Below are 26,118 nucleotides of genomic sequence, written 5' to 3' on the forward strand. Positions count from 1 at the left end.
CCTGCTCCTTGGTATCAGAAAGTTAAACAATGGCCTGACACAAAAGAAAAAACTTAATGAATAAGCTGAGATAAGGGTCCTCAGGATCCACTGTTATGTAATTTTTCTTTCCAGATGAAAAGCTCTATGACCTGCCATGAATAACCATAAAAGCAGGAATAGGGGCTGGAGCGATAGTACAGCGGGTAGGGCGTTTGCCTTGCACAGTGGCCAACCCTGGTTCAATCACCGGCTTCCCATGTGGTCCCCCCAGCACCACCAGGAGTAATTCCTGAGTACAGAGCCAGGAGTAACCCCTGAGCATCGCTGGGTGTGACACCCCCCCCCACTTTATAACATATAAACTAATGAGGGGGTCTGTGGGAGATGAAGGCTATGATCCAAGGAAGTAAGTTTCTGAAGAAAGGTCTGACGCCTGGAGTCTAGTTGACAGGCCCCTCTAGGGCGCTTGTGAACTCCCGGGTGCCGGCACGTTCCCTACTGACCTTCTGTCCATGTCCAGGTACATTCGCTCAGCTTCTTCGAACCGGCCAAAGTAGGCCGCGACTTCAGCCTGCTTCATAGACTCGGTCTGCAGGTTGCCCAGGGACTTGACAAACTTAATGCCTTGGTAGTCCTTGCAGCGCACAAACGCTTGCTCTGCCGTGTGCAGATCGAGTTTCTGAAGAGCCGCTTCGGCCAGCAGGCGCCTTTATGAAAAAGGAGGAGGAGGAAGAGGAGGAAGAGGAAGAGGAGCAAGAACAAGAACATTTAAGGCACTTAAACATTTTGCATGTAATATTACTCTTATGCTGAGTACTTCCAAATCTATGATGAATTGCTCTATTTGACAAAGAAGAGCAAGAACCACAGTCTATTTCCAATATACCCTCTGAAGGCAAGAAGGCCAGGGCTGAGAGAGAGTCTTAGAACATGCTCTCGACATTTGGGGGGTTGGGGAGTCATTTTAAGTACCAAAGTCGGGGGTGTGGGTTGTCCTCTATGAACTGAGATGCATCTTCAATTCCAACCTTCTCAATCAATGCTCGACTATCTCGCAGGGATCGAATCTCAAAGTTAATTACATAGACCTTGCTCGGGTGTTCTGGATTCTAAAAATAAGGATAAGAACAAAGGAATTCAAATCAGTGCCATTAGAGTATCTGTTCAAGTTTTACAATTTTTTTAAAATAAATGCATCGTATTGTGAATTAAAGGATAAAGAAGCATGCTGGGCTGACAAAAATAAAATAATATTTTGAAGGCCATCCTTATAGGAAATAGTGAGCTAAGGGGCAATGAAAAAAAAATAAACATAATTACCCTCCCCTTAATTTCTACACTTTGCTTATAAAAAGAACTGGAGCAATAGCACAGCGGGTAGGACGTTTGCCTTGCATGCAGCTGACCCGGGTTCGATTCCTCCGTCTCTCTCGGAGAGCCCAGCAAGCTACCAAGAGTATCCCACCTGCACGTCAGAGCCTGGCAAGCTACCCGTGGCATATTCGATATGCCAAAAACAGTAACAACAAGTCTCACAATGGAGATGTTACTGGTGCCCACTCGAGCAAATCGATGAACAACAGGATGACAGTGCTACAGTGCAGAGCTACTGAGACAGTGCTACAGTGCTTATAATAAATAAATAAAAGTAAAGCATTCAAGAAATTAGAACCCTCGGTGCCAAACAGCAATAGCTCCTGGATACGAGAGCTACCAGACTGAACAGAACCCACGTGCCACCTCGTCCTCCTCACCCTGCAACCTAACCACTGTCCTGGTCCTCAGGAGGGGCCCTAAGCGTCAAGTTTGGAGGTATGGGAGCAGCAGAACACTCAGATTCAAACAGATCTAAGCTCAAACCCAGGTTCCATCCCTGGCTGGCTACAGGATAACTTTCTGGAATCTATTCTCCCCACTTCTTGTCCTCCTCGCAAGCCAGGGCCGTCTTCTCAAAATATCAACCCAACTGGTGCCGGAGAGAGCAGACAGCAGGTAGGGCGCTTGCCTTACACACAGCTGACCCAGGCTTGAACCCCGGCATCCCGTATGGTCCCCTAACCACCTCTGAGAGGAATTCCTGCATGCAGAGCCAGGAGTAATCTCTGAGCACCGCCAGGGATGACCCAAACAAAATAAATAAATAAACCCAATAAACTTTGCTCCATCCCCCCCATCCCATAACTAAGCCCAGGATGAAATCCAAACCATACATCAAGATATGTGGTCCCTTATGACCTGGGCCTCCTCCCCTAAGGACTCACCCCAGCTTTATTTCTGCCAGTGCTCCTAATTACACATACCAACTCTGAAGACACACATATTATATTGTATAAAATTACAATAAAACTGCTCCCAGTGCTGGAGAGATAGTACATCAGGCAGGGCAACTGCCTTGCATGCAGACAGTCTGGGTGTGATCCCTCGTGCCACATGTGGTCCACAGAGCCCCCCCAGGGGCAATCCCTGAGCACTGCGTACGGCCCAAAAGCCGAAACCAAAACTAAACATGAATAAAACTTCTCTCACTATACTCTAGCGAAAAAACTTCTCAAAGGATGTTGGTCAATAGAAGTCAAGGCAGGGGTTGGTTTCAAAAACATCTGGAATCTGAAGTTTTGTACTTAATAACATCTGGGGGGCAAATGGACAAGGATGGGTGTTAACAAAAAAAAAAAAAAGTTACTAGAAGTATCCTAGTATTAAGTACCCTAGACGCAGAAAAAGACTAAATTAAGTTCCATAACTGGCACGGAACTAGCCAGCTGACAGTAAAGCCACAGCTGGGGGGACTTCGGACTTGCCAAAGTGGCCTCGGCTGATCATTGGTACAGCTGGTGATTGATGTGTATCTGATTCCTTATGTTCTTTAATCTGTGTGTGTGTTTGAAAGGATCTATAATAAGAAGGTTTTAAAAGAAAAGAACAGGGCTGGAGCGATAGCACAGCAGGTAGGGTGTTTGCCATGCATGCGGCCGACCCAGGTTCGATTCCCAGCATCCCACATGGTCCCCTGAGCACTGCCAGGAGTAATTCCTGAGTGCATGAGCCAGGGGTATCCCCTGTGCAACGCCAGGTGTGACCAAAAAAAAGCAAAAAAAAGAACAGAAAAGAAAATAATGTTGCCAAGCATTTCTTCAGTTGCAAATTTAAAAACCATGACAACAACTCACTACCATGTTTTGAATTCTCAGTCCTTGCAATGCATTAAGTCCTCTGTTAGCAACATAAGAATGAATAGCCCTTTAAGATAGACAATATTATTGCCCATTATTTTCTGGATATAAAAATTGAGGATCTTATAGGGAAAAGGAAAGTGAAGGTCATAAAGATGCAGGAAGCTACTAAAGGCCTGACAGTGAGAGAAAAGAGTTAGAGTCAGAAGTTCCGGATCAACACCCCACACTCCTTGCTGGAACACACACCTGTGATGCAAAACTGAGTCCCAGCCTAGCCCACAACTCAGAGAGGCTCCCTTTTAAGAATTACCTTTAAGATCTCATCCAAAAGAACAGATTTAATTTCTAAGTCCTCAAAGTTACAAATATATCCAGAAGTCTGAATGGGTTCCTTTGAAGACAAAAAATAAAGGTTATGTTTCATTGTACCACACTTTTCTTTCTTTAATCTATAGGGCTTTCCATTTTATTATCAAAATTTCCAATCAGCAGGAAAGTAGAAAATGTCAACACCCATAGACACATCATATGAACTCTAAGGTTTGCTAAATATGCCTCGGACAACAGTTCTGACTGAAAGATTTGGGTTTTGTTTTGAAGGGGGAGACCAGGAAACAAACCCGGACTCTCATGTGTATGAAACATGCACTTCATCACTGAGCTACATCCCCAGCTCCTGGCTGGAGTGTTTTTAAATGATACTTATAAGTGAGCCATAGATTTTCACCCCTAAGTATTTCAGTACATATCGCTAAAGGATAAGGAAGTTCTCCTAGAGAGAGACATTACTGTTAGCAAAACTATGCAATTATTATTGCAATACTGCAATACTAATTACTGAGCAATCAATATTGACTTTCTAGAAGCATCTAATATCCACAAGACTCCCTAAAACTTGAACAAACCCTCTGAGAGCAAATGGTATCAGATCCTTTAGCAACTAACTAATAGATCCTGAATAGGGTTCAGATGGAGAAAAAAAGAAAATAATTAAGATATTAAAGGGATAAAGAGTTTACCACTATATAAATTAGTCCAGGAGTTCTCCAACAGCTCAGGAACCCAAGCACACAACTTCTTCCCCAGAAAGAAATAGTTAAGTCCAAACAAACCAATTCATAATATAAAGTATTAGTAATTCTTATCTAATTTACACAAGTGGATTTAGTTTCTTAATGATGTCTTCATTAGGCTAGCATTCAAATTCTAAACACAGCAGCTCACAATTGATCTACATAAGATTAAGTGGCAGGAAAATTCAGAACATTAGCTAGTGTGAGTCAAAGGCAGAAAATCAAAATATAAATATTTCAAAACTCCAGTGAAACCTTTTTAAAGTAATGAGAGCTTCCTGCTACCCCAGGGAGAGCAGATCAGTCACAGTCCACGCTTGCATATGTGTAGGATTATTGGTGAGAAAGAGCATGAATTAGAGCGTGAGGGATCATTAGCTATAAATAAGATGAGCCCAGAATAAGACAGGCGAAAGAAAATGAAAGAGCAAGGCAAATTCAAAAGCACATTTCTTTTGGTTAGGTTCTTTTAAGTACTTTTGGTTTAAAAGACTACTAATTTTCTTTTTCTTTTTAATCTTGACAAGGAAAGTAAAAACTACACCGATAGTGACCAGAGTTCTATCTTAAATAAATACATAAATAAATAAATGCCTAGACTATGCCTTTCAGAGAAAGCAGAGGATGTTTCCAGACGAGTACAATTCCCACTTAAATATTTTAAAATGTTTTAAATATTTTAAAACATTTTAAAACTCCAACATATTTCCAGAGATTCACGAGGTCAACACAATAAACCTCTTACAGCAACAAAGGAGGAATATGCAGATTTCTATATTTGATTATTTATAAAGTTAAAAGATTAATTCTGCATTTTTACCTCTGGGTCCAAGTTCCTGAAAACATACATTCTTGTCTTCTCCATCATTGCAAACAAGTCAGGATTATCTTTGGCCCACTTCATATCCCAGACATCTTTCCTCTCCAGTTTTTGCAATTCGCCCATCACCTGCTGCCCTGTACTGTCCGTTACCCGAGTATCCAGGTCGAAGAAGGTGAGGACTCCAGAGATGTCTATGATAGCCAGACGGCTGTAAACAATGGCAATAGAGAAGGGGAAAGAGATGAAAATCACTAACGGTGATCATGTTACCTATAACATTCCTTCACGTGGATCACCTGGATCACTTGTCATCCCGTTGCTCATCGATTTGCTCGAGCAGGCACCAGTAATGTCTCCATTCGTCCCTGTCGTGTGCTAGTGTAACCCAATGGCGTCTGCTCGCTCCAGGGACACAAATAACATTCCTTATTTTATTTTTATTTTTGATTCGGGGGCCACACCCGGCAGTGCACAGGGCTTCCTCCTGGCTCTGCACTTAGGAATCACTCCTAGTGAGCTTACGGGGACCGTATCAGGTGCCAGGGATTGAACTCTGGTCAGCCGCTTACAAGGCAAATGCCTTAGCCACTATACTATCGGCCCAGCCCCTAACATTCCGCCCTCCTTTTTTTTTTTTCTATTATTTTGCAGGCTTTGGGTTTGGGAGCCACACCCAGCAGTGCTCAGCTCCTGGCAGTGTGTGGGATGTGGGGTGCTGGGGATCGAACCTGGGTCGGCAGCGTGCAACATAAGCGCACCACTCTCTGTACTAGCACTCCAGCCCCCTAACCACCGCCTTCTTTGAATCAGTTTGCCAGATACGGAGTAAAAGACAGAAATGGCTTTCAACAAATTTGGTAGAAGATCTGAGCTACTACTCTCCAACTTGCTTCCTGGTGAGGAAAAGGTCCCCAAAGGAATCGGAGCAACCAGTGGGCAAATGACAGAACACTACCCCAAAATTTCTGCTTTGCCAATTAAAGAAAACCACTGAAATCAAATACAGTACAGGAAACATAAACTTTTTTTGTGGGTTTTGTGTGTTTGGTTTTGGACCATCCCTGGCAGTGCTCAGGGCTTATTTCTCTCTTGTCACGGATCATTCTTGCCTGATTTGAAGACCATATTGGGGGCCGGGGATCAAATCCAGGCCAGCTGTGTGCAAGGTAAGCTCCAACCCCAATATACTGTGTCTCCAAGCCTCCAGAAACATAAATATTTATTAAAATATTTTAATATGTAATACATTAAAATATTTTAATAAATATTTTAATACATAAATATTTAATATAGTAAATACTCCTAACTTTAAGCCTAGTTTAAAACTAATATACATCTCTGCACTTCCCACATATATCCAACAGTCCCAGTGGTAAACGTTAAATCTAATATTCACATGAGGCAAACTTTCAGACTTACCTAGAGTTGCAGTTCAAGGAGAGCTGGTAGGCTCGACAATCGAGGGAGTATCTTTGAATCAAACCAACATTAGGAAGGCTGTATCTCTGAATGGTGCCAGATTCACGACCCTACGGAAATTTTTATTATGAGTGTATATTTATTATAATAATATAAAGTTCTAACACTAGGCATTTTATATGTGAACATTCGTTTCCTAAACAAAGTGAGGCTGTCATAGTTGAAATCCCATTTCTGATATTGAGTCATATTACTGAGCACATACTTATTTACTAATTTAATTAAAACTTCCTTTTATGTTTTGGTTGGTTGTTTGTTTGGGGGCCACACCTGGCGATGCTCAGAGCTTATTCCTTACTCTGCACTCAGGGCTCCCTCCTGGCAGTGCTCAGGGACATGGGGGATAGAGACCAGGTCAGTTACATACAAGGCAAGCAACATACCCCTGGTACTATCTCATTGTTCCCCCATAAATTAAAACTTTCTAATCATTTTGGAGGAGGAGGAGTCCCTTCTCAGCCAAGCAGGCCCAGAGGTCAGTCCCAAGGCCTGACGATGTGGTACTTCTCTGGCCCTGCAGTGCCAAGGATTACCCAGGCTATTCCCTGGCAGTGCTCAGGGGACTATGTGATACCAGGGATTGAATCAGAGTCAGTGACATTCAAGACAAGCGCCTTTACTCCTTCCTATCTTTCCAGATAAATTTTTCTTAAACGTAGCTAAAGGCAGGGCTGGAGTGATAGTACATTTGCCTTGCACACGGCTGACTGGGGTTCGATCCCCAGCATCCCATATGGTCCCCTGAGCACCACCAGGAGTAATTCTGAGTATAGAACCAGGAGTAATCCCTGAGCATCATTGGGTATGATCACCAAAAAAAACAAAGAAACCAAAAAAAAAAAAAAAACCACCAAAAGTAGATAAAAGTAATAGTAATCTACTTTTTTATGTAACATCAAGAAAAAAGCTTTTTTTAAAAAAAAAACTAACCTTTTAATATTATACACATCCTTACACCATGAGGGAGAAATATCTAGGGTTACTTATAGCTGTCTGAGTTAATATTCAGGGTTAATTAAAAGCTAAGATATAAGGGCCTTCCTAAGGTAAATTTTAGACATATGACAAAAATATATATATAAGATGACCATATTAGATAGTTGCTTCTTAAAAAATCTATTTCTATCTCTAAATCCCATACTAGCTTTTGGCAAAGGGAAAATATAATCAGAAAGCAGAAATACAATGAGTATTTGTTCAATTGTGCTTTTAAGATGAAGAAAGCTTTAAGTTTCTATCTAACTCTGAATCGCCTTCAGGCTAAGAAAACAACAGCTCCAGTACGAAAGAGCAATAGTTTTCAAGATCTCTGTGTCCCAGGCTAGCAATGACACAGTGGAAGGTTCCAGAAGCCAACCCTTCCCTCTTCTCTTTTTAACCAAAGCAGCAATGCTTTTGCAGATGATTCTCTGGATTAGCCTTCGAAAAAGGTTGAAGCCAGGAGGAGGAACTAGGACAGAGGGTTCCATGTATAAGGAAATACAGATTGTAAAAGATTTTATACATTAGGGTACAAAAAAATCTGGTTTTTAAAATGAAGATGTTTTTAAAGCCAAAAGCTTGGCTCAGAATGTTTGAAAAAGTAATGGTTCTAAAAACTGCTTACATCTCAACAGTGAGTGGGAAGCAGTTTTAAACGTGGAAAGTGTCTTTTCCATTACAACTTTTCGTTGACATTCAAATTCTTTTTTTTTTTTTATGATTTTTGGGTCACACCTGGTGATGCACAGGGGTTACTCCTGGCTCTGCACTCAGGAATTACCCCTGGCCGTGCTCAGGCGACCATATGGGATGCTGGGATTCGAACCCGGGTCGGCCGCGTGCAAGACAAACGCCCTACCCACTGTGCTATCGCTCCAGCCCCGACATTCAAACTCCCTGAGCGTGTTTCTTACAGGTAGACCTTGTCACTTAGGGAATTTGGTCCATTTTTGTGACTGATGTGAAGATGCATGCTATTTTTTCTGTAAGTGTCAGAAACACAAAAATATGCCAACAACTATTTTTTAACTGCCACATATCAGGAATATAAAAAGGAAACAAGAGACTCACACTCTTGACTACAAGACAAATTGTTCAAATCTGTTTGGGGAGGAAAAATGAATACTATGTTCTTAAAAGAATTTTGTTCACAACATTAGCTAATGATTAAAGAATGCAACCGACACTAGAAATATCCACTATTGAGGCTCTGTTTACATAACTGAAATTCAATAACTCTACCAGTATTACTATCGTAAACATTTATTTGACATTCAGACAGATTTTCAAATGTCAGTGCTAAAAATACACAGTAACACTGATTTCAAAAATTCAGCAAAAATTTGCCATGGACTGCTTGACGTGATTGGCTAGCAGATACGCCACCTCTTCACTCTAGGTATTATGAATGGAGCTACGCCAATGCACTTTCTCCAGTACGAAATACCAAACCACAGCGAGACACAATAGAGAAATTTTCTAAGACACACTACCTCATCCTCTATGGCCCCTGGGTGCCAGCCCTCTGTAACATTTGTTCAATCCAAGCTCACACTCTTAGCTGGCCCCCAAATCTACTGCTTTCATAAACTACCATTTTGCAAACAACTAACAATTTTGAGTCAGTCCTTAAAACTTTCTCCTTTCTCAGTGGGGATGGGGGTGGGCGGCGAGGGTGCTGGAAGCTGGACATTGGGAGACCTCCTTTGCTTAGGGGGCCTGTCCTGGCAATAATCAGCCAATGGGCCATGTGACTCAGTGACAGGGTCCCAGGACGGGGCGGTGCTTGGGCTACACCCATGACGCTGAAGCAGCAATGTGGTGATGGAAATCAAAGCCGGGGAGAACAAATGCTAGTACTAACCTTTCTTGTTTCTTACTCTTGTTTCTTACATTGCACTTCATAAAACGTGGTGCCCACACATGATATTCAGTCCCCAAACATAGTGTACTGACCTAGTTTTTCAATTTAATGTATACATAAAAGAAGTTCTTATTACTACTTACCACAATCAGTGTCTTATCAGATGCAGTTATGGCACAAATTGGATCCCTTGTGCTCTAAAATAAATCAATAATCACTCTTTAGCAAATATCTATTAGGTAATTAAGCTGGAATAAGTATGCTAGTCACTGAAAAGAATACTTCAACAATTATGAGTTTAACAAACATTTACTTAGTGAGCACCTACTATGTGCCAGGCACTGAAGTAATTCATATGATTATCTTCAAGGGTTACTCGACAGTCTGCTGGGGAAGATAAGGAGGTAGACACCAAGCTACAGTGAAGTCTGATGAAAGCAGAGGGACACACTGGACTTAGGACAGCACAGACGAAGGAGCACAGACTTTGGCCTCTACAAGATACCATGATGGGCAAGAAAGCAAGAATCTGAGTCTAGTCAAAAGAGATGAACAAATGACAGGAAGGCCAAGGAGTGCCAGAATGAAGAGCAAAATGGCATGGATCTGTGACAATCTGATTAAATCTCAAGAGCACTATGCTCGGTGGGCCGGGGGTAAGCACCTCAAAAGGTTACATACTATACAGTTCCTCTCATGAGACGGTCAAAGTGACATAACTATAGAGACAGAGACTAGGGCTGTCAGGGGACAGGGATAGGGAGTGGGGGTTGGGTGTGAAAACAAGTCGCATGAGGAAAACTCCTTTTTGATACTATTTAGAAAAAAAACCACACACACACACACACACACGTATGCAAAAAATCAGTGAAAACTCAATGAGGAGTCAGGTAGTAGTTTAGCTAACAGTCTGGTACCAGGATCAACCAGGCTCAACTTCCTGATCTTGACATTATACATCACAGTTACATAAGATGCCACCATTGAGGGAAGCTGGGTAAGGAGGATCCGGGTACTATTACTTTCAAACTTCCTTCGCACCTATAATTATTTCAAAATAATGCTTTTTTTTAAAATACAAAGGATAAAAAAAATCAGATCTAGGAAACATTTTTCTGAACATAAAGATGTTAAAAGAATTACTAGAATATATTATTTACTGGAAACAAGCTCTTTTTGAATTCTCAGCATTAAATGAAAGTATTTCCAAATCTATAGAGAGTCGCATTTACTGGCAGAAACGAAAGCACCTACTTGAATGGCTTTACTGTAGTCAAGTACACCATCCCCTGACCCAGAAGGAGTATCATCAACATGATAAATTCTGAAAGAAAAAAAAAAATTAAAGAAAGTGCATGTAAGGATTATAGTTTTTTATGATCTCTAGTTTGATTTAAAGTTTGGATGACACCCCAAAAACACTCTTATTTAATATGAATATCCTTATTATTTAAGAAGAATTCTTGAAGGAGCTCTATTTTTGGACGGCAGGTCCCTGAGACTCCATGAGCAAGGCGAGCGCCATAACCCCTACACTACCTCACCGGACTCTCTTCAGCTGTTTTTACTTTCCTCTTCCCATGAATTTGCAAACCCCAAACACTTTCATTGAGCACTTATCTTCTATCTTTGTTTGTGAGGGAACTTTAAAAAGAGGGGAAGGGGAGCCAGAGTGATGATACAGTGGGTAGGGCACTTGCCTTGCACGTGGCAAACTGACCCGGGTTTGATCCCGGGGAACCCATAGGGTCTCCTGAGTCCTGCCAGGAGTGACCCCTGAGCACAGAATCAGAAGTAAGCCCTGAACACAGGTGGGTGTGGCCAAAAAAAATATCAAGTGAGGGCTGGAGCGATAGCACAGCGGGTAGGGCATTTGCCTTGCACGCGGCCGACCCGGGTTCTAATCCCAGCATCCCATATGGTCCCCTGAGCACTGCCAGGGGTAATTCCTGAGTGAAGAGCCAGGAGTAACCCCTGTGCATCGCCGGGTGTGACCAAAAAACCAAAATATATATATATATATTTATATGTATTAATATAAAATATATATATGTATCAAGTGAATGTAAAGATGATCTGAAAATCCAACCTGGAGTTTCTGGCATGACTCCCTACTGCCCAGCCCTACCAACACAGGCCTATGTTCTCAAGGAGAATCGTCAGATAACAACAAAAGAGTGACAAGCCTAGAATATTACTAGGACAGGCAATGTAACTTACCAAGCACCATAAAAGCACCTGTGCCCTGTGATTTTCCTAAACCTCGAGAAGCCCTCCATCCTGTGTCCTAGCTCCCACTCTATGTGGGGCAACTCTTCACCACCACTAACCAGAAATAATTCCATCCCAGACTTCCTGGCATCCAGGTCAAGGGAAAGTAGCCCCATTACCAGCCCACCGAACCTAAGGAAGTCTGCCTCTTCCACAGAGATCCATACTGGGAAGAAAGGCACGCTCCACTAACTGAGGGAGGAAGCTTTGGCTAAATATTCAACCTCAGCGACACATCAATCTAGTGTAGCCCTGCTACGGTGATGGTAATGGATGGGAATAGCTGTTTACTTATTCAAAACACACACACACAACACACACAGGTTTCCAGGCTTTTCCCTGAGGGTTTTCTTTCATTTCACCACTCAAAATAATGTAAAAATATCATTTCTTTATGTCAAAACAACATCTAGCTCTCAAACATGGTGATTTCTAATTAACTAATCTAAACCCTGTGTGGTTAAACTACTAAAGCAATGCACCAACATATACCTTTCTCTCCCTTCTTTTCGGGATCGCATGATCTGATTAATTTCCAGCGCTGTGAGTTTCTTCGCCACACGATATTGCCAGGTGTAAAATGCTTCTTTAGAAGCTGCGATCACGTGGGTTTTTGTCATTGCAACAAATAACGGTACTATTGAAAAGAACATTACAACAGTCAGGTTACATTTATATAGAATGATTCAGAGATCACTCACTGAGTCATATCACAGACAATAAACCAAATATATATATATATGTGCATATATATATATCTCCAGTCTCCAAATTTTGAGGGGAAAAAATTAAAAAGCTTCTAGGACCATATAAAATATTAACTCAAAATGAACCTAAATATAAGAGCTAAAACTACAGAACTACTAGGAGAAAAGAAAATCTTTGTAATCACAGACCTTTGGGCTGTGATTTCTTAGATACGAATACCAAAAGCAGGAGCTACAAAGTAAAAGATAAATAAATTCAACTTCATCACAATTAAAATGTTTGTGTATTAATGAAGAAAAAGATGGGGCTGAAGAGACAACAGGTAAGGCACTTGCTTTGCACACAGTCAACCCAGATTTGATCCCCATATGGTCCCCTGAGTCTACCAGGAGTGACGCCCTGAGCACAAAACCAGGAGTAAGGCTGAGAACTGCCAGGTGTGACCCCAAAACAAAACAAAAGCAAAAATACAATTCATAAAAGAGAGAAAATATTTGCGAATCATGTATATGGGTAAGGAATTGTATCCAAAGTAAAGGGCTCTTAGAATTCAAGAATCATCATCATCATCATCATCATCATCATCATCATCCACCGAATAAAGAGCAAAGAACTGGAACAAATATTTCTCCAATTAACATATACAAATGGCCAACTTATTAAGTGAAAAGAAGCTTAATATAATGTCATCATGAAAATGCAAATCCAAATCACAATGATTTCACACCTACTCTAATAACTAGAATCAGAAGATGGGCAAAGATGACTGTTGGCAAAAATGTGGGAGAGGTAGGATAACAAAAAAGAAGATGCACTTTGAAAAATGTGGCAGTGCCTCAAAATGTTAAACAGAATTCTAAGTCCCAGCAATCCCACTCATAGGTTGTCACCCCAAGACAAACAAAAACAAATATCCACACAAAAACTCATAAAAATATGCTATTAAATAGTGATCCCTGAGCACAGAGCCAGGAGTAAGTCCTGGATATGCAGCACTGTAGCACTGTCGTCCCGTTGTTCACTGATTTTGCTCGAGTGGGCATATGTACCCACAAAAAAATCAACCAGCTTCTCATTAATTTAGAAAATAAAATTCTGAAAAGTTCTTCCTAAGTAAAAAAATATATTTTCCCTGAGACCTTATTTTTATCTGTTTTGTTTCTCAAAGAATACTAAATTATGTTTATCTTAAGTACCCTTTTATAAAAGCGTTAGATCATCCAGGGGCTGGAGCAATAGCGCAGTAGGTAGGGCATTCACCTTGCACGCAGCCAACCCGGGTTCGATTCCTCCGCCGCTCTCAGAGAGCCCGACAAGCTACTGAGAGTATCTCACCTGCACGGCAGAGCCTGGCAAGCTACCCGTGGTGTATTCAATATGTCAAAAACAGTAACAATGAATCTCACAATGGAGACGTTACTGGTGCCCGCTCGAGCAAATCAATGAGCAACGGGATGACAGTGACAGTGACAGATCATCTAGAATCCAATCGCTGCCACGCTCATGGCTAATCTTCATAGGCTCAACCTGAGCCCCTCACACATAAGAATGAATCTACTGATAAACCCAAATATGCAGGAACTGTGACTGAAAACTCCAGGTTTCATCGAGTCAGGAATGGATGACCTCCCCCATCTCCTCACCCTTCTGGTTTCCTGGCAGTCATGCCCACGAACTGCCTCTGGGTGCCATTTAAGTGCATTAATGGTCATCATCCAAAGACTCACAAATGCATCTCAGAAGAGAGCAGCATGCTGCAGAGATGTCTCCAGACCCCAATTATTTAAAATTTTAGAGTTCCTGGAGCACACAGCTCCTTTTGAGGCCACACAACACCTCATACTATTCATAAGAAGCAATACAAAATAAATTATTTAGCATCTGCCTGTGGGACAGGCTTGAAGTGGTGGGAAGGTGTAATGGTGGTAGGACTGGTGCTGAAATATTGAATGAAATCAATTATTGTGAACAACTTTATGAAAATTAAATTGAAACAATTTTTAAATTTAAAAAATAGCTACATCAAAAATATCTTAAAGGTAAAGATTAAATAAAATAACTAGCCCAAACCAAAAAAAAATTTTTAAAGGCAAAATGAACACACACAACAATATATAAAAAACAAATTTTTCTTGTAAAATATTTTAGTACCTACCTTTTCTCTAAATCCATGAATAATTGGAATAGTGCAAAACTTAATTCTTAATTTCAACTCATAAATTCTGTGCACAGTAATAGAATTGGCATAGCCAGAATAAAGGAATGGCATTAATAAGTTACCTTTTGCAGCGTTGTTGCCAAAGTCCAAAAAAAAAAAATCTAATTATGCACCTAGGAAACTGAGCCAATCATTTAAAACCAAGCTGGCAATCACAGGTCAACTTGAGTAGATTAGCAACTCAAGAATATCAAATTCAAGAACTTTTTACTTACTTGGTTTTTATTTTTGGTTTGGGGCCACACCTGACTTGCTCAGGAGTTACCCCTGGCATTGCAAGGGGGTAAGGGGGCATACAGGATGCTGAAGCTTGAACCCCAGTTGGCCGCATGCAAGGCAAGCACCCAACCCACCGTACTAATCTCTCGGGCTCCTGAGATGGTTCATTTATATGAAACAGTTATGTCGATTTTTTTGATGGTGCTGGGGTTCGAACCTATGATCACACTCATACGAGGCAGGCACTCTACTACAAAGCTGTATCCTTGTTCAAGAATTTTTTCATCCTTAGTATTATTATAGCTGATAGTAAACTGTTTTGTCAATTAAGATTTTGCCAAATCATGTACAAAACTGAACTCTAGAGGGAGCCAGAGGCCTTCTGGTTGGAACAAAGCATCGCCACCAGGGAAAAGAAAGGCGGTCAACTCCAGCGCAGGACAAGCAGGTCAACACCCACGCGGGATGAGTGGGGTGAATGAGGCCACCAGACCCACGCTTTGTGTAGCCTTCAGAGTTTCTCCCCACCGTCACCAGATTTGTACCACAGATCAGCTGAAGCTGATAACTTTATGCCCTTAATGGGGTGTGACGTCAACAAAACTGCTTCCTAATGAAATATAATTTTTTTCCCAAGCAGTTTCCTAACTAAGGCTTGCTTTTATTATATATACTGCATTCGTATTATTTCCTTGTTTATAGATCCCAAATCTTCACAAAGGTTTACCTAGAACCAGATTAACTCAAAATGAAAATCTGAATGGCTTAAGGTTAAGTCTCAAACCCTAGGCACTTATTAATCCCAAGGCTTTAGATAAATTAATTATTCTCTGAACCTCAGTTTACTAACTGAAAATTGAGGATAATAATAATACCAACTTTATATAGCTGCTCTAAATGTTAAAAGAGATAACAGATACATAGAGTACCATATCTGACATTGAATAAGTGCTTAATAATAATCTTGAAGCCATTAGTCATTAAACCTTTCAAATGTCTGATATATCTTAGCAATAACTAAAATATAGTTATAGTATACTATTACATATCATCATCATCATCATCATCATCATCATCACGTTGATCGTTGAATTTCTCAAGCGGTCTCAGTAACGTCTCCATTTGTCCTAGCCCTGAGATTTTAGAAGCCTCTCTTCACTCGTCATTCCCAAAGATGCCGCATTGGAGGCTCTTTCAGGGTCAGGGGAATGAGACCCAGCATTATGATTACATACAGCATGTGTTAAATAATAAGCAAGCAACATTATTTTCCCCATTTAACAGATAAAAAAACTAAAAGATTAATGATTAAACAATTTGCTGAAATTGCATGACTAAGAAGGAGCAGAAGTTGGGCTATAAACCCAATTTACCCAGCTCTGAATCTGTACTCTTAATTCCTATGTCCTCCTAACTCTAATTCAAGTAAAATGTTCACTCTAGTTACTGCTACTGGTTTTGTTTCCATTACATACATCTGTTTGTAAAATAAATTTGTATATAATATACTATTCTTCTGGATCATGTGGTAATAATTTTAGCATTATCACTTAAATACTCACGGTGACATAAATTTTACTGAATATTTTTAAAAACAAAAGAACAAGGGCCATGTCAATAGTACAGCAGTAGGGTGCTTGTTTTGCACACAGCTGACCTGGGTTCAAGCCCCAGCACCCCATATGGTCCCCTGAGCACATCCAGGAATGATCCCTGAGCACAGAGACAAGAGTAAGCATACCAGGTGTGTCCCCACAAGAATGAGAGAGAGAGAGAGAGAGAGAGAGAGAGAGAGAGAGAGAGATTTGTCCTATTCAAGTGATTCAATTCTCAGTTTCTTAGAACTAGGTCTCTAAGAAGTTAGAATACCAAATTTTAACATTGTTTAAAGAAAAGAACACACCAGGATAAAAGCACTCTACACACTTCTAAACTACCCAATACCTGGAAAGAAGACTTTTAAATATTTATGGGGCCAGAGAGATAGTACAGCAGGTAGGAATTTGCTTTACATATGGTGCGATCCACAGCACCCGAGGGTCCCCCAAGTTTGCCAGGAGGGAGTGACCCCGGAGCACAGTCAGGGGTGGCCCCAAAGCAAGACAAAAACGAAGAAACAAACATAAATATTTAGAAATATTGTTGGAAACAAATTGCTAAGGAAAATAATCATGCCTCCAATAACTGAACCTGGTAATGCTAATAGGCAGTAGTTACTCGCCAAGCAATAACGTAAAGCAAGCTAAAACAATCCAGGAATTCCACATGAGCACAACCTGCTTACAATATTTTACTGCTGAAACCTGAAATAAATGTCTGTATCTTTAATGGTCCCCCACTTTCAGACTTACTCGTGTCTCAGCTCTTTAAGAGCAGGTAAATTGCACCGAATTTTTTCCATTCAATCCCCTCTCTTGGCATAAGCAGAAGGCTGGATGTAGGCAGCCCCTTAGCCCCCAAGCGCCCACCAAAAGAGATGCAGAAGAGGCTCTGGCACGTTCCAGCTTACTTTTTATCCTTCGTTCCTTCCTCAGCAAATGCCCCTTACTCTCCTTAAAATGCCACCTTAGGGAATATTTCTCTCCCAATCTCAGTTCAAACAAAACCGTGAGACAGGAAAAAAGGTCCCTGGAGTAGTTCCTCTGTGCCAATGTCATTGTTATGCATTTCCACCCTGGCATACAGCAGGGGAGCAACAGTCGCTGTTTTTTCAATGAACTCTATTTTAGCCATCCACTCAAACATCCCATGGGAAATGCCAACATGGTACTTTCATCAACCCTCTGCTCAAGACAGTTTCTGAAACAGTCGATACTCACTGATGGTCTGATACTTAAGTGAATGGCAGGATAGAAAAATTAAGTTTTCCATAAATGTTTGTTATAGGGCAAATACCTAACACTGTTAGGTATTAGGAAGTGAAGCTACAGGAATGAATAAAGACACTTGTTTTTAAATAAAAATACCTCAGGATCTTGGAGCCGGAGACATAGTACAGGGGTAGGGAGGCCTGTATTGCACGCAGCTGACCCAGGACTGACCCCCAAAATCCCATATGGCCCCCCGAGCCACTAGGAGTGACTCCTGAGTGCAGAGCCAGGAGTAACTCCTGAGCACCATAAGGTGTGGCCCAAAGATAAAAAAAAACATAATATTGCAGACTGCTAGGGAAGATACAGTTCGGGCAGAATTTAATTTAAAAATTAAAGGGATTTTTGAGGACTCCAAGGAACAGCACCGTGAGAGGAACCTAACATCTTCATGTTCGGTTCAACAGAGAACCACAAACTAAACTTCTGCAATGCAAGGTCTTTGTGGAAAGTTCTCACAGAGATTGTGAGGAGAAAGAGTTGGTAGCAAAACAAAAATTGCAGCTTGCAGAACAATATCCATTCCATACTCTTTTGGTTAGCCTTTGGTTCTCATGAAAATTAGTCATAGACTCTTAAAGAGGAATTTTACAGGATATATCTGAAACAAATGTTGGGTCCTTGGCTGAGTTTACAGGAAACCAATGAAAGAACCTTTTGATAAAACTCCAGCCATCAAGACTGCAAGAAAAAAATTCTGAGATTCAAAAACACAAATAATCATGCCCTTGAGTATTTGCTATTTTATGAAGGTGAAGGACTTCCATCTGGCCTTGTTAAAGCCATGACCGCCTGTGATCGAAATTACTTTGAGGATCACCTGTCATCACAATGATTCTACATTAAATTTTATTGACATAAAAAGCATATAATCTGAAATTTGACAGCATTCACTACTGAATGAATGTGACAGAGAAGTATCTAATAAATAGAAAATACTCATGAGAAAAATCTAATTTTAAGAGCTACCTTTTAGCAAGGAATACTAACATGTGAGTCCGTATACACACAGATCTATATAATGATACCTAAGTAACAATGAACACATGACATGAATTGAAAATTTTGTTTTGTTTATTCATCTTTTATTATGAATAAAAAACAGTTCCAGCTTCCCTCCACCACTGTTCCCAGGTCTCTCCTCCCCACTGCTGGCTTCCTTGAAAGGTACGTCTTTAAGTTTGCTGTAGTTTGGATCTCCTGCTTTCAGTGTTGTTGACTGTGCTTGGGATATGTGTGTATGTGTGTGTATACATATCTACATGTACATATATACAACCTTCCTACACCACTGACATATCTGAGACCCTTGGCCCCTAGCCCTTGGCCCTTACCTCCCACCTCCCATTACTTCCTGTCCACTTCTTACTCCCCCTCCTCAATTTCTTTCATTCCCTATCCTTCTCCTTCCTATACTCTGGGACCAAGGGAACTCTAAGTAGTCCCCCCTTTAATTACCTTGGAATCTCTCATTATTCTATATCGCACTTCTTCTGACTGATGGGAAGTTTTTATATATAAAAGTGAATTAACCAAGACCATAAACACAGAGTATAACCAAGTATAAACATAGAGTATGACCTATGTTATATAACCTACGTTATATAACTTATAACCGTAAACATAGAGTAAAATCATTGAGGTTGGTTAGTATTTCTCACATTTTCTTGCATAGAAAAGATGCTTAGCAAAGAGTTTAGCAAAATATAATTAGACCCTAAAATGACCCTAATTCTTAGATTCAGAAAACAACTCAATGATTTTCCAACTGTGTGTGTAGGGGAGGGGTGTCTGTGTGTGTGTGTTTGTGTGTGTCTGTGTGTGGTGTTGCTAGAAATCAAACCTTGGGCCTCATACATGTAAAGCATGTCCTCTACTTTGAATAAGATTTGTAATTTTTTTTTGTTTTTTTCCTTTTTGGGTCACACCCGGCGATGCACAGGGGTTATTCCTGACTCAGGCACTCAGGAATTCCTGGCGGTGCTCGGGGGATCATATGGGATGCTGGGAATCGAACCCGAGCCGGCCTCGTGCAAGGCAAACGCCCTACCCGCTGTGCTATTGCTCCAGCCCCAAGATTTGCAATTTGTAATGGTTACTTTCAAAGCTATTGGATAGAAGGAATGGTAAATCTAAAATAACAAACATCTTCTAAAAACAAAATGTCAGAAATTTTTTTAATTTGTCCCCATTAATAGACTGAATTCATTAGAACAATCTGGAAAAGGCAAAACTTAACTTTTACAAGCAGCTAGGGTGTTTTTATAAAAGAGAGGTATTTACAAGCAGTTTGTTACGAATAAACATAGTTTAATGGTGAAATACCGTCTACAATCCTCAGTTACTACTTACCAATCATTATGCTGCATACTCATTTCTAGGCCATTACACTTTCAATTTAAAATAAATCATGGCAATATTATAGTTGTGAGATTACCGTGGATTTTAGTCATTTTAGAATTTATTTTATAAATCTGTATACTTTTGAGAGTGAAATGAAAGATTATTAATAATTTCACCATAATAAGTACAAACTGGGCTGGAGCAATGGCACAGTGGTTGGGCGTTCGCCTTTCACGTGGTCGACCCATGTTTGATTCCTCCGCCCCTCTTGGAGAGCCCGGCAAGCTACCGAGAGTATCACGCCCGCACGGCAGAGCCTGGCAAGCTACCCGTGCGTATTGGATATGCCAAAAACAGTAACAACAAGTCTCACAATGAAAGACGTTACTGATGCCCGCTCGAGCAAATTGATGAACAACGGGATGACAGTGACAGTGACAAGTACAAACTGGAACTGGCAAACCAAGAACCACGGTCACCTTTGTTTTCAAGAATTGGTGTCCTGTGCACCAGGGATCCTGCTGCAGCGTCAGAGTATGTGCCTTGCATATGTGAAATGATAGGTTCAACCCCAGCACCGCTGGCTCCCGGAGCACTGCTGGGTGTAGCCCGACAGCACCCCAACACTACCAGGCCCCACAACAAATAATATGCAAATCAATATGCAAACCTATGGTAATTGATGGTAATTAACGATACCATTGTTAGGATTTCTGCCACTCATCTTACAGCTGAAACTTGATTAAAGACAGAATAAGTAGTAACATTTTCTTACCAATATCAATGTATTTAGGATCCAAGGGTGTGCCAATAGAATTACAAAGAACTAGCACATACTGTGGAGAAACAAGAAAATGAATCAGGATTCCTACTTAAGAATAATTTTTTAAATAATGCTTCATACATCATGCCTCTTTTTAAGGTATTATTAACTGGGAAATAACTAATAAAACTGTTAAGTGCAAAGAGCAGCAAATGATCAAGATAAAACATAAATTTCAATAAAAATTAAAGCAAACTGATTTTTCAATGTAATGAAAGACAGTCCCTTAAAAGGCTACTTGAGAAATATAAGTATGCTAGCTACTTTTCACTATTTTTACTCCTAAAATTCCTGCTCATCCTTCAAATCAAAACTCATTTTAATCTTCTAACCAACTACAGAAAAGCTAGTTTAGTTTTTTACCGTTGTACCAAATGTTTCCGTTTCACTCTCCTCCTTTGAAGCAGTAAATAAATGACATGAAAAAATTCAGTTAATTCAGAAAATATATAATTCAATTTAGTAAAAAATGACTTTTAAATATTAAGTCAATTTCAAAGCATATACAAATAATTGTCAATGATTACTAGTAGTAAAAAATAATGCACGTATTATTCTACACTGACCATTTCCACATTCTGCTCGTCACCTTTAATAACTGGCAGTTGTGTAACTTGTATTAAGAATACAATCTTGGGGTCAGAGTGATCGTACAGCAGGTAAGGCCTTTGCTTTGCATGTGGCCAACCTGGGTTCAATCCCTGGCATCCCATATGGCCCCCTGAGCACAGCTAGGAGTAATTCCTGAGCACAGAATCAGGAGTAACCCCTGAGCATCACAAGGTATGGCCAAAACAAAACAAAACAAAACAAAATAATAATAAAAATACACTCTTGGGGCTAGAGCAATAGCACAGCGGGTAGAGCATTTGCCTTGCACGCGGCCGACCCGGGTTCGATTCCCAGCATCCCATATGGTCCCCTGAGCACCGCCAGGAGTGATTCCTGAGTGCAGAGCCAGGAGTAGCCCCTGTGCATCGCCAGGTGTGACCCAAAAAGAAAAAAAAAAATACAATCTTACTTAGGTGCTCTCCTGGAATGACCATTTCATATAAACCAATTCTCTGTGTACTACTTACATATAAGCATTCTCTTTTCTTAGCATCTCAACTAAAACTTGTTTAATTTCATAAGCGTTAAAAATCATACATAAGGAGGCTGAAGTGATAGTACAGTGGTCAGGGCATTTTCACTTGCGCGTGGCAAACCAGGGTTGAATCCCCAGCATTCCCATGTGGTCCCCCTGAGCACCATCAGGAGTAATTCCTGAGCACAGAGCCAGGTATGACCCCAAAAAGCCAATAAATAAATCAATAAATAATTTTTTTAAAAAGACCATGATTTTACTTTTCTATTTCTTAAAGGAAGTGTATGTACTGCCACAAAATACAATGTTTCCGTTTACTTCTCATTTACAGGCTCCTAGCTGAGAGACTCAAAACAGTCCCATGAGATTTCGAACTTAAAACAAGTTTTCTGACAACTTCCCATGTCTTGCGCCCTGAAATAATTCCTTTGAGCGCCTTGAACTGATTTCTTTCACTCTGCAAGTCCACGTAACCTGTTTGGAAGGCTAGCCCAGTTTACTCTGGTTTGCTCTCCAGAGGGAATTAGTGGCTGCCCTCCCACCGCCAGTGAGCCGTAGGGATGAATCCCCACCCCACACCCCTGCAGCCTCCACTCAGCCACCATCATACAGAGGCACCCTCCCTCCTTCCCCTTGCATTTTTGTTAAACCCTGATTAAGAACTGAATGTTTATTTTACTTCAATTAATATTTTCATTTAAAAAAAAAACGGTGAGCACATCACTTTGACTACTTCAATGTTTGTTCAAATCTAAGTCATCAAGTTAACACATGACTTATTTCCCTTCTAAAAACATTTTTGCTTTCCCCTCTAGTCAACAACGGTCTTTGTTTTTCTCTTTGGTTTTCTCTGTGTTTATTATTCTACAAATTTTCCTTCCAGTTATCCCAATTATCCTCCAGGTAAGCGTGTCTCTTCCTGAAGAGTCAACCACAGTAAGTATTTTTTTGTTTGTTTGTTTTATCTGATATCCCTTTCGGAGTGTGTGGCCCGCTCTGGCCCGGTGGCATCAGGCAAGAGCACCCTGTGACTGTGACACACCCTTCACCACTGCCCTCAGTTGGGCCTGTTTCTTCTTTCTGGGTTTAAGTCTTCATTTTTGGTGAGTCAGACACTGAAGTAACTTCCTCAGAGAGGGATTCTTGGAAGAAATACGTGGAATAGCCTTGTATATTCATACATGTCTTTATTCAACCTTCACGCTCAATTAGTGATGTCCATAAATCATTAACTGTGTAGAATTCAAAATGGGCAACCATTTCTCTCAGAATTTTGAAAGGAACCCTCCAAAGTATCCCGACTGACAAATCCAGTGCCATCATGACACCTGATCCTACAAAATCTGTTTTTCCTCTTTGAAAGCTTATAGGATCTTCTTTTTAATCCTTGTTGTTCTGAAACTTTTAAATGATGTGCCTTGATGTTGAAAATATTTTTATTCACAAAGATAGGTACTTTCAATCTAGACCCTAAAGGGAAATTTCCTTTTGCCTACTCAGTCTTTTAAGAACTATTATGTAAATACTGAACTTTTAGGGCTAAGCCTCTTTTTTTTTTTGCTTTTTGGGTCACACCCGGCGATGCACAGGGATTACTCTTGGTTCTGCACTCAGGAATTATTCCTGGAGGTGCTCAGGGGACCATATGGGATGCTGGGAATCGAACCCGGGTCGGCCACATGCAAGGCAAACATCCTACCACTATGCTATCGCACCAGCCCCAAGGACTAAGCCTCTTCTCATCACCATTTTCTTGGCTTTTTTGCTCGCCTATAGAGTCTTATTTTATCTTGTAATTCTTCTGCCAAATTTTTCGTTGCTGTTATCTCACTTGAAATTGGTAAAAACTTCCTTTCTATAGTGGCCTGTCCTTGTCTGTGGATGTATTAATTCAGCCCTCAGAAGACACCAACAATTCTTCTGAAGCCAAGACTCCTCAACGACAGCCTCTGCAGGGTCCTCTCAGTTCTTTTCTGCTTCTATTTATTTCTGGTGTTTGTCACATCATTGGTTTCCTTGTATATCCGATAGCCCATTTCTATTTAGTGTGGTCCGAAATAGGCTAAATAGCTACTGGAACCCTATGTGTTCATGAGGGCCTTGTACTAAAGAGACTTGGCATTTCTCCATGACTCCCGGTATCAATCTATTTGGGGGTCTTTTATTCCCCCTTTACCTGCTCGGTGTCTCCAGAGAGGATTCCTCCCATCTCCTATTGGAAAGCTCAACTTAAGTGCCCATGTTCCAGAGCCAGGTAAGGAAAGACCCCTGGGAGCCCTGGGTAGACACCTAAATTTCTGAGCTTCTCAGCAGTTTTCCCCTGCTCACTGGGGCCAGAGACTCCCAAGGCAGAAACTCTCTTCTCCACTAGTCTCCCCAGGGGGTCAAAGGGCAGTGGTCTCTGTGCCAGCAGAATATTTGAAAATCTGTCTTTATATGACTTTTTTTTTTTTTGCTTTTTTGGGTCACACCTGGTGATGCACAGGGGTTACTCCTGGCTCTGCACTCAAATTACCCCTGGTGGTGCTCAGGGGACCATATGGGATGCCCGGGTCGGCCGTGTGCAAGGCAAATGCCCTACCCACTGTGCTATTGCTCCAGCCCCTTTATATGACTTTTTAAATCTCCTTCCTGAATAATCACTGGTTATTCCTAATAGCTTTTCTGTCAGTTTCTTTCCCCTTTCGTGGTGAATTCTCCTATCTCTTTGGGGTTCAGTGATGTCCACTGGCCGCTGCTTTGCTTGACCGAGAACTTCAGATTTGCTCCTAACCTCCAAAAGAACAGTGCTGCTTCTTCTCACTTTCTCGTTCCTGTGGACTTTTGGCTTCCAAAGACGTCTTTAGTGTTTCTTTAACCAGGTCCAGGAGAACAGAGCTGAGCATGGCTGTTCAAATGGCTGCCTACAAATCTCTACACTTCTTAATGGATAAAATAATATTTTTTTAACATAAAAGCATGGGTAAGTCCTTTTTTGAAAACGAGACATCCTCCTGCAAATGTCAAAGTTATTAGCATGCTTTTTTAAAAGGGCATTGCTTGTGTTATTTATCTTACACTGAGACTGACTTTTCAAGTAATCTAACTCCAAATAGGAGCACATTTCTGAATGTCAACAGCTAGCACTGTTTTTAAAAATGGTTACTGTTAAGCAATTTCTTAAACACTCACATTAAATATTGGCTATTCATTCTGCTTTCGGAACTAAACTTGGAAAAGAATTATGGCACTTTAAATATATTGCAGAGATTAAAAAGCTTCAGCACTGGTCAATACCAACTGCCCAGCAGATTGACTCACTGGGACAGGACGCAGAACCACTGAAGCCGCAGAGCTTTCTAAAGCAGAGGAGTAGACAGATGTGGCCAATCGACCCAATACCTCCCTGTGTCTGCCAGTTTAGAAAACAGGCCGAGAAGGGAGACAACCAGAACCCAGTTCTGCCCAGCCAATCACCCCCCTAAGCTGAAAGGTACCAAACCGACCTGAGGATGATTTTCATCTGCTTTCGTAGCCAAGATGCAGAAATCGCCACAAGTAGTAATGGAAATGAGACTCTTCACATATTTGACATACTTCTCATTGTTTTTTGTATCCCAAAAGATGACACAATACTCGGGACGATCGGGTCTGGTATATGCATAGACAACAGTATTTGAGCAGTACCCCCACTAGGGGAAAAAAAGTGGAGAAGGAAAGGGAGAGAAATGGAAACAGAAACAATATAGTTAACAGTGAAAAGTAAAAATAACATTATCATACATTTTTCTGTTTGGGGACCACACTCAGCAGGGCTCAAGGCTTACTCCTAGTTCTGTGCTCAGGAATCACTCCTGGCGGGGCTCAGGGGACTGTTTGGTTTGCCAGGGATCAAACCCAGTCACTTGCAAGGCAAGCAAACACCTTACCCACTCTCCTATCCTCTGGCACTACATTATCATATTATTACTCGAGAAATTTTGCAGACATTCTATTATGTCTGACAAAAACATATTCTTCAAAAACAGAAGGATCAAACACCCACTTTAGTATCTTTTCTCACAAAAATTACCAAAAAAACTAAGGGCAATAAAGATAGTTAGAAAACAAGTACTGCAAAAATAAATAGTACTTTGACTTTCCTTATTTTAATATGTATTAAATTTCAGTGGTGACATTCCAGAGTTTTCAGTCACTAACAGCTGCCTGCTTAGGAGACATT

The 26,118-nt window shown here is 40.8% G+C and overlaps 1 protein-coding gene across 2 annotated transcripts in view; it reads right to left on the reverse strand.

The window, feature by feature from the left end:
- The window catches only part of WDR35 (WD repeat domain 35), a 63,516-nt gene that overhangs the window by 20,671 nt on the left and 16,727 nt on the right, over window positions 1–26,118 (reverse strand). The window contains exons 10-20 of one of the 2 annotated variants that reach the window (XM_055122629.1): window positions 25,403–25,588; window positions 21,194–21,226; window positions 20,783–20,843; window positions 12,142–12,286; window positions 10,633–10,702; window positions 9,522–9,575; window positions 6,474–6,583; window positions 5,052–5,262; window positions 3,469–3,549; window positions 955–1,091; window positions 486–689 (exon numbers count right to left, since the gene is read on the reverse strand). In XM_055122629.1, coding sequence (XP_054978604.1) covers window positions 486–689; window positions 955–1,091; window positions 3,469–3,549; window positions 5,052–5,262; window positions 6,474–6,583; window positions 9,522–9,575; window positions 10,633–10,702; window positions 12,142–12,286; window positions 20,783–20,843; window positions 21,194–21,226; window positions 25,403–25,588 — 1,292 coding nt within the window. The remainder of the gene's footprint in view (window positions 1–485; window positions 690–954; window positions 1,092–3,468; window positions 3,550–5,051; window positions 5,263–6,473; window positions 6,584–9,521; window positions 9,576–10,632; window positions 10,703–12,141; window positions 12,287–20,782; window positions 20,844–21,193; window positions 21,227–25,402; window positions 25,589–26,118) is intronic. The other variant, XM_055122630.1, reaches the window with a different exon arrangement.

This window comes from Sorex araneus, chromosome X (genome assembly GCF_027595985.1).
Source record: "Sorex araneus isolate mSorAra2 chromosome X, mSorAra2.pri, whole genome shotgun sequence".
Lineage (NCBI taxonomy): Eukaryota > Metazoa > Chordata > Mammalia > Eulipotyphla > Soricidae > Sorex > Sorex araneus.